The sequence below is a fragment of the Bufo bufo genome, chromosome 1, assembly GCF_905171765.1.
Source record: "Bufo bufo chromosome 1, aBufBuf1.1, whole genome shotgun sequence".
Taxonomy (NCBI): domain Eukaryota; kingdom Metazoa; phylum Chordata; class Amphibia; order Anura; family Bufonidae; genus Bufo; species Bufo bufo.
Genome location: NC_053389.1, coordinates 589,997,395 through 590,013,716, shown reverse-complemented (window position 1 = coordinate 590,013,716; position 16,322 = coordinate 589,997,395). Strand labels below are relative to the sequence as shown.

The following is a 16,322-nucleotide window of genomic DNA, read 5'->3' as shown; positions in this document are numbered from 1 at the left end:
AAAAATGTAAAAAAAAAAACAATGGCAGAATTAGGTATATTTTTTGCGATTCTACCCAAGATAAAGTTAATCAATAAGTAACATGTACCCCAAAATGATGTAACAGAAAAATATAGCTCATCTCATAAAGAAACAAGCCCTCATATAGCTACATCAATAGAAACATAAAAACTTTATTACTCTCTGATTGCGGCAACTTAAAAACAAAAGGAAGGTAAACTGTCCAATAACGAAGTGGTTCAAAGGGCATTATTAATACTATCACAGGTCCTAGCCAGTCATGTTTGGGAGATCAGCTTTACTGAACATTGCTTTTTTTTTTTTTTTTTTTAATAAGGAGAATGAAAGTAAAACAGTCTGATTAGTGTGCGTGGAATGGAACGTCCTGCTCCCTACAGAACAGTCCTATCCTTGTCTGTAAAATGGACAAGAATAGAACATGTTCTGTTTTTTTTGCGGGGCCGCAGAACAGACATAAGGATGCGGACAGCACACAGTGTGCTGTCTGCATCTTTTGCAGCCCCACTGAAGCGAACGGGGTCCGCATCCAACCCTCAAAAAATGCAGATTGGATGTGGGGAAAAAAAACACGGTCGTGTGCATGAGCCCTCAAACTGTTATCTATAGAAACACCTGAAACATTTTATAAAGCAGGTTAGAAATGAGAGTATGTATTTGTATACTAAAAGTGTGTACATTTCTCAAAATTGCTGTCTCATTGCCTTACCTTGTATTGTTTTGCATTTCAAGGCAAAAAACATAGAGTTTTACCAACCTTTTCTTTTTTGGAAGGTAATGGCATCTGGCTGTCTTCTTCTGCATGTTCACTCTAACGGAAGTATTAAACATTCATTATTGTTTATTTCACTGAGAACATTTACCGTACTTACGTTTTAGTCAGAATATTAAATACCTTTTTCCTGCTCCATCCCTGGGGACCAGAGTACGACTTTTGAAACATAAGAGGAAATGTTATCGCAAGTGCAGTAATGTATATCAATATTTTAACATTTGCTATATATGTGACATTTTTAGTTAGCTTTTAACTTTGTGAAATAATCATGCATAATAAATGTGAACTTTTCTAGTAACAATTAAATCAGTAAAAGATTGAGTATCTTACAGTTCTGTCTTGCTCTTCAGGTACCATTCTTTTGGTGCGACTTTTCCCGAGTGCTTCTGTTCTGTTACCATTCTGCTTCAAAATAATTATTTTTAAATATAAAATTGATCTAAGAAAGGGACTCTTATTGCTAAATTATATTATATCCATATGCTATACAAACACATAGTTAATATATCAAATACCTGAACACAAACAACATAATTAGCATTTGTATGTGTATCATCATCTGAATACAAGAATGTATAGCCTTTTTATGATTTCTGTGATAGTGTCAGTATGCCTTGCTGTAAAACTCATCTTTCAGAAGAGAACAATGATTGATTTATATTACTTAAATCTTTTTATAACTTTGTAATTTATAACAAAAATGATAATAATAATGATAATAATACACAACATAAAAACTGGCATTCTAATGTAGTATTGCAAAATCAATATTGTTGATTCTCATTATGTTCTATGAGAGTCCAGGAGTCAGTTAACAAAACTAGTCACCACAATAGAAAATAATAGCATCTGCACTACTTCATACTTGGCTTAAAAGCATTGGCTAGGCTATTTTCAGAAGTCTCATAATGGTGTATGAAAGAATTACTTTAATTGCTCAGCCTGCTCTTCATTCACTGCTTTGGGATGAAATTATCTGAGCATGCTCAGTTGCCTATTTTTGGAAGTCCCATAGCAGTGAATGGAGCACATGCCACACGTGTTGTGTGATCTCCGCTCACTTCATGGCCCTGTACTTGAGATAGCAGCAGGTTCCGGAGGTGGAACTCACACCTATCCTACATTTATGGCATATCCTACTGATATCTCTTTCAAAATATACGAAGAAAAAAGTGGTCACTTCATTGATGCAGTGAGCAAATCATCTCTTTGGTACAAACAATGCCTTTTTTCTTTATTATCTGCTTTTCATCTATGGCATAACACTACTTACAACTTCTCACAGAGAACGCTGAAATTTCCACAACTCCACATCATGAACAACATTTTGAGGGTCACACCCCTTTACTCATGAACAAGGGTGTGTGACCCCCCGAAACATTGCATGTGATGTGAAGTTGTGGAAAACCCAGTGTAATCCTTTAGAAGTTGTAAGAAATGTTATGCCATAAGATATCCCCTGGATCAACTTGCAGGATGACAGGCTGAACTGGATGGACAGATGTATTTTTTAGCCTCATAAACTATGTTACTATGTTATTATGTTATATGAAGATAATTAATAATAAAAACACTGTTTATACCAAAGGATTGTGAGTAGTGATTATTTGGCCACTGTATCGGTAAAGTGATCACAATGGAGCTTAGTGGAGCTCTGAAGTAGGTCAGGCTATTGATGTGTGGTAAGGTTATTGCTTATGGATATCCTATTAATATACCATATATATCACAGATAGGACAATCCCTTTAAGGGCTTCTGGATACCAGTTTCTTGTGTTTTTTTTTGTAACAGTGGTGATCAACACACTAATGGAAAAACGTCTCTAAAAATTTATAGGTGAGTATATCAGAAGAGAAGACAAATGTATACATCTTAGTAAAAAGATCAATAGCACAAAAACTCTGCAGGCCTGTGGATATTTAAATATTTTATTAAATAGTTATTATTATATTTATTATCATTATAATATTATATTTATTAAAGGCCAGTGCACACTTTAACAGCTGGTAAGTGGATTCACTTAAGATTATGGCTGGCAATAGGTAATCTGCTGATCATCCAGTTTCCTGTGATTTCCCATATCAGATTTCTTCTTTACACAAAAAGAGCAATTCTTATAATTATTCTATAAGTAATCAGCCGATATTTAAGTGTGCGCTAACAAAAATAAATTAAAACTGAAATCTAAAAATGGAGGGGGAAATTTCTCTTTCCCCTTGGCGAGAGTGGAGTGAGGCCATTGCGAGGACACCGAAAACTGGGGTAAATAATGACTGAAGTCTATGGCACCTCCTAGCTGCCTTAGATTTCATTCCAGTGCACGGAGAGTTGGAGGAGGCAGGTCAATTATGACTAGGTCTGCACCTAGTGATAAAGTACATGCCTCCTCCAGCATCGCAGGCCTTATCAAGACTAATAAAGTGCATGCTGGCCTTGATAAATCCGGGTCTTCAATTTTGATCTTGTGGGAACGACTGTACCAAGTATTTTCTGCTTAGAATATGATGTAAGTTATTTTTCCAGAAAAAGAAGCTTGTCATAAGAGGTCTAAGAGCAGATCAATGAGACTCACATTATTTCACTGGAGACTTTCCTAAATGTTTGTTTGGAACAGTCTTGTAAAAATTTGTCTGGAGTGTCCTACACTATATACTGTATCTCTTGATGGTTTTAAAATATGTAGATACACATGAACTTCTTTCTTCTGCTTCTGCCACCATCCACGAGTTAATGAGCTTTTGTTAGCAATAATGAGTTCAACTGTAAAATCTTTATGAGATCTCATTTTATGAAGGTTAATCCATTACTTTATATGCTTCAGAACAATCAGTTTTATGGGGGATGACACACTCGGTAATTGATTTCCCATCTGGTAAGAAGCACAGAAGTTTCTGCAGCCTCGATGTCAGTATACGTGCACCATCTGTAATATACCATTGTTGTCTGATCTTATGGTCGAGTTTAGGAGGTAAACAACTTCAAAATACACAATAACCCCAGATGATTGAAATCACCAACCTGACACTCACATTGCATTAGAATCCCCAAATGTCTTAACATTTACCATTCTGCAAAGGATATGAAGTCCTTGGGAACCAGTTAGACTTTTATATATTAGTGTCTTCTCCTATTTAACATTATTGGTTGCAATAATACAGTGCTTCAATTTCATTGTCTCTGTGCTAGCATATACACATTCATGTTATCTTTCTGAGTTATGCCAGAGTTTAGAAAGTGCTACTAACTGGGCAAGTTATAGCCCACAACTCCTATTCATAGGTTATCAGGGACTCTTACCGGAACTTAAAAGGACACATCTATCATAAAGGGCTGTTTTTTTAATTCTTGGATGTTTTTATTAAATTTTGACAGTACTATGCCATAAACTTTCTACTCATGTTACTGTTTAGTAATAGATATACAGTGATCATTGTTTGCCATGTATCTGATTTAATCATTGTAGAATTACAACCGAATAATCATTGGTATAGAGACTGGTGTTTATACCCATTATTGCAGTTGCTGGTACTTCTGACAACACATTACATCTATAGTTGACCATTCAATGTTTATGGAAACTCCATTTGAATGCAAAAGAAATAACAAGGACCGATATAGAATGTCACCAATATAAATTACACCTTGTTATGAAGTTGTTTCTTATATTGTATCTTATATCTACTGTATGTGATGTGTACAGCATGCTTTTACAGAAAACACTGTGGGCTTTAGTTGTGAGATAGTCTCTTTATTTCATTATAATGGTGCCCCTGGTGTTTAATCTGTAGAGCTATAGTATGTGCATGCCCACTTACTGCAACAGCCTTCAGCCATATCTACTGTTAGGAGCTGTGCCAGTTAGGCTAGGGCTACACTGCAACTTTTTGTAGCGCGACTGATTGCCTCTACATAACTTCAGCGGTTCCACCGCCAGAGTAGGGACTGTATTAAATGACCTCCTTAGTATTTAAAATTGACCAGTTTTGTTAAAAAAAAAAAACAACTGGTATACATGCTTTGCACCATATTTATTAACTGTTTTAGACACATTTTTGTACTTTTTGTGACTTGCCAGCAAGAAGATTTGACCTCATGGGTATGACTTAGATGTGACATTGTTCACTTAAATTATGGGATTTTTTTTTTAGGGATACTAAAGCCTATATTAGATGGAGTGAATATTGTACCAAATGTAATTAATGCAAACAAAAGAATGAGCTTCACAAGATGTAATGAGTATAAGCGATTAAACGACGAGCGAGGCATTTCTTGCCAATCGTGATCGTTCATCCTGCTAAAAAAAAATTATCGTTCCTCGGTCACAGATCCGTTCGTATAATATGGAGTCGTCTACTCGCTTACAGATCACATAGAGTCGTGGTACTGTACTTTGTAGTGAACGATTAATGAGCTAAGGTACAAACAACATCTCTGTATGTAATATGCACTTTCTTGGTTGATAACGAATCGGAAAATCTTCGATCTATAATCATTATCTGCAAGACATCTAATGGCCTAATACAAGCCATAGTCAACACATAGATGATGTAAAATTAGACTAGCCTATTTTCCTACTGTTCTCTGTTCCCCCGCTGTCAGTGCTCAAAACTGTGTTAAATTACAAAGTTTAAACTGCTGTGCTGTACTAACCTACTGGAGAGGACCCAACTGTGTGTGTGCAACTGCACTGATGATTGGGGATTGGACGGCAGTAGGAAAATAAAAAAATAGCGACCTGGACTGCTTATCCACAGTACTAATATATTACTGTAGATAATAGTCCAAGATCGTGGTAACAGATTCCATTTAGGACTGTCTAAGTTTACACTACCTTACTTTTAGACAGTATTAGTAAATCTGTCCCATTATTTTTAAATATAAATACTTTTTGATTTTTATTATTATTATTATTATTATTATTATTATTATTTATTATTAAAGCGCCATTCATTCCATGGTGCTGTACATATGAAAAGGGGTATACATATATAATACAGCCAATTGCACTAAGCATAAACAAGATGAGTTACAAACTGGTACAGAAGGAGAGAGGACCCTGCCCGTGAGGGCTTACAATCTACATGGTATGGGAGAAGGACACAGTAGGTGCGGGTGAAGTTGGTCATGGCGGTATAGAGGCAGCAGGGTCACTGTTTGTAGGCTTGTCTGAAGAGGTGGGTTTTTAGGTTTCTTTTGAAGGATTACACTGTCGGTAAGAGTCTGATGTGTTTGGGTAGAGAGTTCCAGAGAATAGGGAATGCACAGGAGAAATCTTGGAGGCGATTGTGGGAAGAGGTGATAAGAGGAGAGGAGAGAAGGAGGTCTTGTGATTTAAAGATATGGTCTAGATATAAAGATATAACTAGTATCTTGATAAATTTTGGATTTTCATGAAGATTCAACTATTGCTATGGTATCTTCAATCGCGCACAAGGCAGTATTAAAGCTCAGTACAGCCTTCAAGTTAGATAGAGCAATAGTAGGGCACCCACAAATGTCCTACTGTACCTCCACATGCCTCCAATAAAAAAAAGAAATGGTGGCATTCCCCATCGGACGTTATATAATACACACAGTACAACATCACAAGAGACTGTTTTGTCATGCAGCCTATGCATATAAAAAAATAATGTATCATTGGACATGAAACTTATTTTGACTTTTATAATCATATTTTATTAGTTACTAGAACAGTATTATTTTTAAACTGGTTGAACTTCTGAAGTAACTACAGGTTACCTTTGACAATTATTCCAATTGGGTACACAGCCTTATCTACTTGGTCAGTATTCAGTAATGCTCCAAATGGCAATAATTAATTCTAGATAATAATGCTTCTTTACCCTTTGTATTTCATGAGTTTTGAACCACTGCATTGGCCTATTCTCACACCAGAGAACACAATGAAGCTTGCTGCAAGTCATTTTGAAATACATTTTTATGAACACTCCAATGTGCAAAATACTGTGCTAACATGAATTTGAAGTAAGTGGAAGTTTGTCCATAGGCTGTGGTCTGTTTGAATCACCCAGTTCTATCTTCGTGAATATGATAAACGTTTCAAGTCACTGCTCAAGGACAGAGCTCAGAAGTAAGTGAGTGACTGGAATGTAAGTAGGTATTAAATACAATTTTGTTTTCATGCTCATATCCAGAATCCAATTATTGAAGCTTATTCACACCATTTTAAATAAGCTCACCAAAACTTTTTTGAAAACACACAAATAATGTAACATGATAGTTTATTAGTGGAAATACATACAATACATATCAAATCTCATAATTAATAAAATAGCAGCAATGCATGAAATGCAATGACAGGAAAGCTCCCCCTCAGGTACACAGGACCATATCTTTAAATCTTCAAAGGATGTGCAATATCCATATATAGAGTTTGACAACAAAACAAAAATTATAAATAATTATGCAATGTAGTAAAGAAGACAAATACAGACCAGGAACCTGGAGGGAACACCAACCCCGACACGCGTTTCGCCTAGCTTCCTCTTTTACGGCCCCAAGAGGAAGCTAGGCGAAATGCACGTCGGTTTGGTGTTCCCTCCAGGATCCTGGTCTGTATTTGTCTTCATTACTACATTGCAAAATTATTTATAATTTTTGTATTGCCTCACCCAGCTAGTCTTACTTACTATGGTCTACTCAGGGGTTTTTCCTGTAGGGACCTCTTTGTATGTTATTATCTATTGGCTTTGTTGTTATTGAGCTGTGTATTATTGATTGTAGACTCTGGATGTATACCTATAACCTGAAGCTAGTTATTGACATTTGTTGTCAAACTCTGAATATGGATATTGCACATCCTTTGAAGATTTAAAGATATGGTCCTGTGAACCTGAGGGGGAGCTTTCCTGTCATAGCATTTCATGCATTGCTGCTATTTTAAACTATCATGTTACATTATATGTGTGTTTTCAAAAAGTTTTGGTGAGCTTTTGCAGTGTCACACATATATAGCTATTTGTGGTTTGCTAATATTGGATGTACCATTTCAAATAAATAAAATGGATAGACTTGGTCAATAGCTTAGCCTTAGATGCAACATCTTGTCTTCTGCCATGGATCTTTGAATCCAAAGACAAACATCAAATAACAGTCCCACTGTGTTTGCAGAAGTGCGCCAAATGATTTGCATCAAGTAGATGACTGCCAGTAGTATCCTAGATCACACAAGCCTAGCGTCAGTCTCAAGGCTTTACAGTTTGTAGAAAGGCCGTGGGCTGTTCATGTGAAGGTAAATAGTTCCTTCTTGTGTTTTAGGCAGCTGAGTAGTTTTAAGATTGGTCCTGTGTGATTTAAACAAAGATTTCATGTTAAAAAGCTTGGAGCATCCGTGTCTGGTGCAGTTGGTTAATAGCGATTGCTTGCAGCAAGTACAAGCATTAAGGCTCTGTTAGATTTGCCACTGAGCGATTGCTGCCTGGTACACTGTACGAAAGTGTTCTGAAGACGAATGGATTAGTTAGGTTGGACAAGATCCATGGCTTGTAAACATTGAACATCAGAATATGAAAAAGATCATCTCCAAAGTAGTAACAGGTAGTCTGGTTTAGAAAGCCCAGTTTTCTTAAAAAGAGCCCAAATTAACTAGGGAGAATAACAGCTACAAAGAGCGAATCTCTCACTGCATATCTGTGTATTACATGGACTGCCCATTGATTTCAATATGCATATGTACCTCATTGGTCGCTAAGTAATATATGGAGCGGGCTCACTAGCTAAGCCCGCTCCAAACTTGACACGGCACAGCGGCCTGGATCTGAGATAACTGCTACCCCAGTAGTTTTACCCCTCAGATGCCCCGGTCAAATGTGACTCTGGCATCTAAGCAGATAGACGAAGGGAGTGTGCTCCCTCTGTTCTCCAACTGACACCCCTGCCAATCCCAAGCTGCCAAACAGTTGCTATGGTCTATGGCAAGGTGTAATAGTATGTCAGTAAAATTGCTATTCACAACAATACAGAAGTATTCATCTCCTAAGGGGACGAATAAAAAAATAAATATTGGCTGAAAACAGTTTTTAAGAATATAAAAAAAGAACAAAAATATAAAGAAATAAAAACCTTTTTCTTATTTCTCATATAAAAAAAATAAAACATAAACAGAATTGGCATCACCCTGTCTGAAAAGGACTGAAATATTACAATTTCATAATAGTTATTATTACATTCAGTAACAACCGTAAGATAAAAAAATCTCCAGTGTCAGAATTGTTCTTATTTCATCATCTCTTTTTCATCCAAAAAAAATGTAATTAAAAACTATCACAAAGTCTTATGTGCATTGAACTACCGCTTGTCCCACAAAAAAACAAGCTAGCTCTGGTTGTAGAAAAATTAAAAAGTTATGAGCGTCAGAATATGGTGACACAAAGCATTTTTAAGTTTTTCATTTTTTATAAGTAGTAAAACATAACAAAAACTATATAAATTTGGCAGCACTGTAATCATACTGATCACCCGAATAAAGTGAACAGGTCATTTTTATCACACTGCAAGCAACTTAAAAGCAAAAAAAACAATTGCAGAGTTGCGCTATTTTTCTATTTCCACCCCACAAATAATTATTTTAAAGCTTCCCAATACATTATATAAGCTATTAAATGATTCCATTAAAACTCATCCCCCAGAAACAAGCTCTCATATATCGATGCAGAAATAAAAAGTTATGACACTTTGAAGGTGGGGAGGGAAAAATGTAAAGGTTTTTGCTTTCTCATTAAGAATTTTATTATCTTAAGAAGAAATTCAAATGGGGCTTTTCTCAGCTTTCACATAAATATTATATCTATCATTTCTGCGCCATCACTTATGTTTCTGTTCTCTTAATTTGAGGTGGAAAAGTGGTTTTGTTCAGTAGTAAAAAAAATTGGTAGAGATCCAGTTGCCTCTTCTGTCCCAATACTATCATTAACCCTGGGTTCACACCTGAGCGTTCTGAAAGGAGCGCTCTGTATGCGCGATTGTACGGGCGTTTACAAGCGTGCATACAGAGACAAGCGAACGCCCATTGTCGCGCGTTCCCGAAAGTCTATGTACGGGAACGCGCGACAAAACGCCCCAAAGACGCTCAAGTACTTGTTAGAGCGTCGGGCGTTTTACAGCGCGATCGTACGCGCTGTAAAACGCCCAGGTGAGAACCATTCCCATAGGGAAGCATTGGTTTCTCCTTGTTGTGCGTTTTACAGCGCGTAGGAACGCGCTGTAAAACGCGCTGTAAAACGCTCAGGTGTGAACTGGGTGTAAGGCTTTAGATAATACACAGTAGATGTTTCTTTTTCTTCCTGTATCCTCAAGCACACATTAAGGTTAATTTCTTCAAGAGAAGAAAAAACATAACGGGGGCGTTCCACCATCTGCATCTGTAGAACATTTCCACCATGCGCATGCATGTGTTCATTATGGAATAGCCAAAGCAGGTTTCTTGTTAATAAGCACAGTTAAGCTTTGAGAGCACACAGCCAATTATGCCGAGAATGATACACACACGTAAAGCAAAGTATTACCCTCATGACAAAGTGCAAACTAACAAGATGTGTACAATTGCAAGTCAGCAAGAATATGTAACACAATGCTTAGCAACAATGGATGATCTGGAGGATATATAAAAACAATCCAACATACAAAAAATAATGTAACAAACTTCATTTTCTTCCTGATGTAAAATATATAGCTCACAAATATATAGTTGCTTATGCTTTAATAAGTTGTATTTTACAGAGGTGCCATGTGAAATTCTGTACTCTGTGTTTGTAACATCTAGTATATAAGGGTGTACATAAAATAGGGACAGCCTATGTCGCTCCCTGATGTAATGCGGCTCATTCATGGGTGGTGAGAATCTGCACAGGAAAGTAGACTCTATAAGTGCTGCAATGTTAGCAAACAAGCAAATGCAAAAAGTGCACAATTTATGATAATGGGTCGGGTTATTTATTATACTCTTTTATATAGTGCTGATATATTTCACAGCGCATTAAAGACATTATCATCACTGTTGCACTAATATCTCATATTGCCAGTGGTTAAGAAGGTGGTGGTGTGAAGCAAAACCTGAAAGAGGCCTACTTTTTCATCTTTGCAATGGAGCCCTCAGGCCTGAGTGTACTCCACTGTTAGTATTCCTATCAATCAAGCTACATATTCTGTGAGCGCAACAGTATTGCTTTAAAGGGGTTTTACAATATTTTTAACTGTTGACCTATTGTCTGGATAGATCATCAGTATATGATTAATGGGGGTCTGACACCCAGAGCCCCCCGCCAATCAGCTGTTTGAGAAGGCAGTTTCGCTCAAAGTAGGGCCGCAGCCTTCTCCCTGCTCACCATGCACCTGGCCGTACATTGCATAGTGGCTGTGCTTGGTATCCGAGCTCAGCCCCATTCACTTCAATAGGGATGAACTGCACCTAGGCCAGGTGACCGATTAACATGACGTCACATGGCCTAAGCAAAGCTGCAAGAAGGCTATGGAGCTACTACAAGATCCAGTGTCTTCTCAAACATATGATCATTGGGGCCCTGGGGGTCCAACCATCACCGATCAGATACTGATGACCTATCCAGAGTATAGATCATTAGATAAAAAATCTCAGAAAACTCCTTTAAGTATGTATAACTATTATTTTGTTATAGACCTGCTTTCTTAGTCCACAACAAGGCCACTTAGCTTATTATGCTCTTAGTTGTTATATCCATTCCACATAATAAGATTTATAGTTTATAAATTGCTGTGTTATTACCGTACCTCATACAGGGATGTTTCTGTATTATTTTCAGTGGCTCCCTCCTGCACGTAAAAACAAAGATTGTAAAATACATTTATGTTCCCTTTTTCTTTATTTTGTTTCTCACTATTTCTCACTACAGAGATGTTTTTAATCTCTTAATGCACAATCCACAGAATTATTTTTGACATTTTGATTTGTTTTGTAGCATTACATTACTAAACTCGTCATGTGATGTCTTATATGCTATACAGTGTAGGACTATTTTTGTTGTAACAGTAAGAACAGAACATACAGAAAGGTTTTTAGATAATCTAGTCATGTAAAAAAAAAAACATTAACAAATGCTTTGAGGCATTCCTTTTTTAGAAGATTGATTCCAGGAGATCTTGTCCTGGTTGGAATATGCCCAGCTGACCTTCTTAAAGTGAAGTTTCCATCTGGGATCCCTAAAATACCCAGGACTGATTTTTAAATGTTTTCTTCCCCTCCCACACATGTTATCTCTGCACTAAATCTTCTCCTGAATAAACCTGAGACACCGATTCACTCTTTCACCACTGCTTGGGTAAGAGAGTTGGAATTGAGTCTGTCGGACTCAGAGTGGAGTGAAGGTCTTTACTGTGGCTCATAAATTGCCCATGGTACAGTAGAAAAATTATAAGATCTCATCAAGGTGGTAACACTGTTCTGAATCTTTACAAACACGTTTTGTCTGCTATCAGACTTATGCTGGAGATGTGGTACTGAAGTTGACACAATGATCCATATTTGGTAGGGGTATACTGTTCTACAACCATTTTGGCAAGCAACCTTTATATTTATTATCAATTCTCAGGTGTTAAACTAATCTCAACCCCCTCAGTAAGCACTGCTGTCGATTCTTCCTACAGTAGATCTGTCCATATTGGGGAAGAAGAGCCTCATGTGGCATTTCTATGGTTAATGTTGTTCTCCAATTGATGTCTCTCCACCTTCCTCATCCCAGTCACGTTTCCTCCATTCCCTGTTCCAGAATTGTAATTTTCAGCGTGATTTGGCAGTCATAAGCTTATATCTTATCCAAATGTTATGTTATTTTGCATGATTGATTTTTTTGCTGCCTTTAACTGTAGTGCCATTATGTCTCATGCTATGTACACATTCTTCTTGTCTTATTGTCTTAAAATTAGTAAAAACAAGACTGACAAAAAAAAAGATGTATTCTTCTATGTTTCCACTATCGTTTCCATAGGAACCATGTATAAAAACATTAAAGAAGTTGTCCAGCTTGTTGTACTCTTTGTAACGTTCAACCCATCTGTTGTAGCTGTTAACTTCTGGACAAATAGGGTCCACCACCACCACATATTCCCCTTCACAGCCAGTGACTGGCCTCAGTGGCATGTCAGTGGCACTGTCATGCTTCAGTGTGGGAGGGAAACACCACACCGAGCAGAGGAGGGAAGGGGGGAACAGGGAATCAGGCCTGAGAACTACTGACTACCAGTATGAACAGACCCCAAAGGTAGGTGAGTTCATACGTAGGAATACCTAGAGTCCTGTCAAGCCCTATAGGACCATGGTACTAATGGCAGGGACAAGACTACCTGTTCCTCCAAAAGGAAGGACGAACAGGAGTCTCTTTCAGGCCTAATAGAAACAATAGGGAGATGTAACACACACAGAACCCAAACAAAATACAAAAGGGAAAGGAAAGACTTAACTTCAAAGGAGCAATGGAAGCACCAGGAACTTAGCCGAGATCCAACCACAATCTATCCAAAGGTCCAAACAGAAGCTATAAAACGCATAGCATTGTGGGAGAAGCAACTATAAATAGGGAAGGTTAAATGACCATAATAGCCACACCTGGGGAAAGAAGGCGTGGCAAACACCAGAAACAACACAGACATCATTTGATCCAAACGGTAAACATCTCAGATCAAACCACGTGTTTCCAGTCTCACCGATCTCCTACCACCTGTCGTGGGAACGTCCATGATTTTTACCCCCCCCCCCCTTTCTACGGGTGACCTCCGGACACCCAGGACCAACCTTATCCAGGTGAGACCTGTGAAAAGCTTTCACCAAACGACTGGCATTCACGTCAGATGCCGGTATCCACATCCTTCTCTCCTCTGGTCCATAACCCTTCCAGTGAACAAGATACTGAAGAAATCTAGAGAGAACTCAAGAGTCAATTATCTTGGCGATCTGAAATTCCAAACTACTGTCCACCATCACAGGAGCGGGTGGCAAGTAAGACGGCTCCAAAGGTTCAACATATCTCTTCAACAAAGATTTATGAAACACATTATGAATTTTCAGGGCCTGAGGAAGTTCAAGACGAAAAGCTACAGGATTAATAATGGCAGTAATCTTATATGGACCAATGAATCTTGGACCCAACTTCCAAGAAGGTACCTTCAACTTATTGTTTCTTGTTAACAGCCACACAGAACCACCCACTCTTCGGTCCAGACCTTTCATACGTTTCCTGTCAGCCACACGTTTATACTTGTTGCCCATATTCATCAAGTTATCTTGAATTTTCCGCCATATAGATGACAATAATGACGAAAAACTTTTCTCCTCCGGGGTCCTAGAAGTATCTGAACCAGAAAATGTGCCAAACGGCGGGTGAAACCCATATGCCCAAAAAAACGGCGACTTCCCATTGGATTCCTGTTTACAATTATTTATGGCAAACTCTGCCAAAGACAAAATTGAAGACCACTTCTCCTGGATCTCAGAGACAAAACATCTCAAGTAAGTCTCCAGATTCTGATTAGTGCACTCCGTCTGTCCGTTCAACTGAGGATGAAAAGCCTAGGAAAAGAACAGTTGTACCCCCAGTGGAGTACAGAATGCTTTCCAGAATCTGGAAACAAACTGAGTCCTACGATCCGAGCCTACATCAGAGGGAATGCCATGGAGTTTCATAATGTTGTCAACAAACACTTGTGCAAGTGTTTTAGCATTAGTTAGGCCCAGCAATGCTATAAAGTGCACCATTTTACTAAAGCGATCAACTACCACCAGAATAATTGTCTTTCCTGAAGAATTAGGTAGATCAATGATAAAATCCATGGATAAGTGAGTCCATGGTCTGGACGGGATGGGCAACGGAAGTAGAGATCCGGAAGGCCGAGTATGTGTCACCTTAGGTTGAGTCGTTTAGCCGACTCCAGTTAAGCCAGGTTTTCGGGATCTGTGAACACTGTGATCGGATGAATCGCCCCTTCCAACCAATGACGCCATTCCTCAAAAGACAACTTAATGGCCAGCAACTCTCTGTTACCCACATAATAATTTCTCTCTGTGGAAGAGGTTTTTTTTTAGGGAAAAAGGCACATGGACGCCATTTACCAGGTGACGGGCCCTGCGATAAAACTGCTCCTACCCCCACCTCGGACACGTCCACTTCCACAATGAAAGGTTGTGATACATCCGGCTGCACCAATATAGGGGCGGAAGAGAAGCATTCCTTAATCGCAGAAAAGGCTTGCAATGCCGAATCAGACCACACTGAAACACCCGTCCCTTTCTTAGTCATGTCAGTTAAGGGTTTTACTATTGTCGAATAGTTTTGAATACATTTTCGGTAATACCGCATAAGTGCCTTCAGATTTTCAGGTCAATCCCAGTAAAATACAGCACAGACTTTCTCTGGATCCATTCGAAAACCTGAAGATGACAGCAGGTAGCCCAAAAACTGCACCTCGTGTACAGCAAAAATACACTTCTATAATTTTGCGTACAATTTATTATCTCTTAGGATATGTAACACCTGTCTAACGTAATCCTGATGTATTTCCACGTCGGGGGAATAAATTAGAATGTCATCCAAATACACGACCTCCCCACAAGATGATGAAAAAATGTCATTCACAAAATGCTGGAAAACCGCAAGAGCATTGGTAAACCCAAAAGGCATGACCAGGTGCTCAAAGTGCCCCTCAGGAGTATTAAAAGCCATCTTCCATTCATCCCCTTCCTTGATCCTAACCATATAATATGCCCCCCTTAAGTCCAACTTGGAGAACACCTTGGCACCAACAATCTGGTTAAACAAATCGGGAATCAAAGGAAGAGGGTAAGGATCACGGACAGTAATTCACGGAAATCCAGACATGGCCGAAGACCTCCGTCCTTTTTTTTTAACAAAAAAGAACCCTGCTGCCACTGGAGATCTGGAAGGTCTTATGTGTCCTTTAGCCAAACTCTCGGCAATATAATCTCTGATGGCCAGTCCTTCAGGTCCAAAAAGGTTATACATTCTAGATTTTGGCAATTTAGCTCCGGGAATAAGGTTGATAGGACAATCATATTCCCGATGTGGAGGTAATTCCTGGCATCCACTCTCAGAAAATACATCGCGAAACCAGATATAAAAGAGGGTAATGTCTTAGTAGTTAAAACAGAAAAAAGATGCATTCAGACAATTGTCAATGCAATAATCACCCTAATCCAGAATCTGTCTAGCTTGCCAATCGATGGTTGGATTGTGCTTGCTTAACCATGGTAAACCCAGAACCACCAAAGCAGGCAGACCCTCCAACACAAAACAGGAGATTAATTATTGATGAAAGTCAACCACTCTTAATCTGATCTCATGCACCACTTGAGATAAACACTTCTGAGCTAGAGGTGCAGAATCAATAGCAAAAACGGAAATGTTTTTTCTAATGCACTCGGTGACAACCCGTGCATACGGACAAACTGAACATCAATCAGGTTCAACCCAGCCCCGCTGTTGAACACCTCAATCACCACAGTTTGACTCTAGCACCACCTCAGCA

General features: G+C 38.4%; 1 protein-coding gene across 1 annotated transcript in view; it reads right to left on the bottom strand.

Annotated features, from left to right (window-relative positions):
- Window positions 1-16,322, bottom strand: part of LOC120986031 (collagen alpha-1(VII) chain-like) — a 570,823-nt gene that overhangs the window by 326,797 nt on the left and 227,704 nt on the right. The window contains exons 69-70 of the mRNA XM_040414311.1: window positions 1,124-1,198; window positions 776-829 (exon numbers count right to left, since the gene is read on the bottom strand). Coding sequence (XP_040270245.1) covers window positions 776-829; window positions 1,124-1,198 — 129 coding nt within the window. The remainder of the gene's footprint in view (window positions 1-775; window positions 830-1,123; window positions 1,199-16,322) is intronic.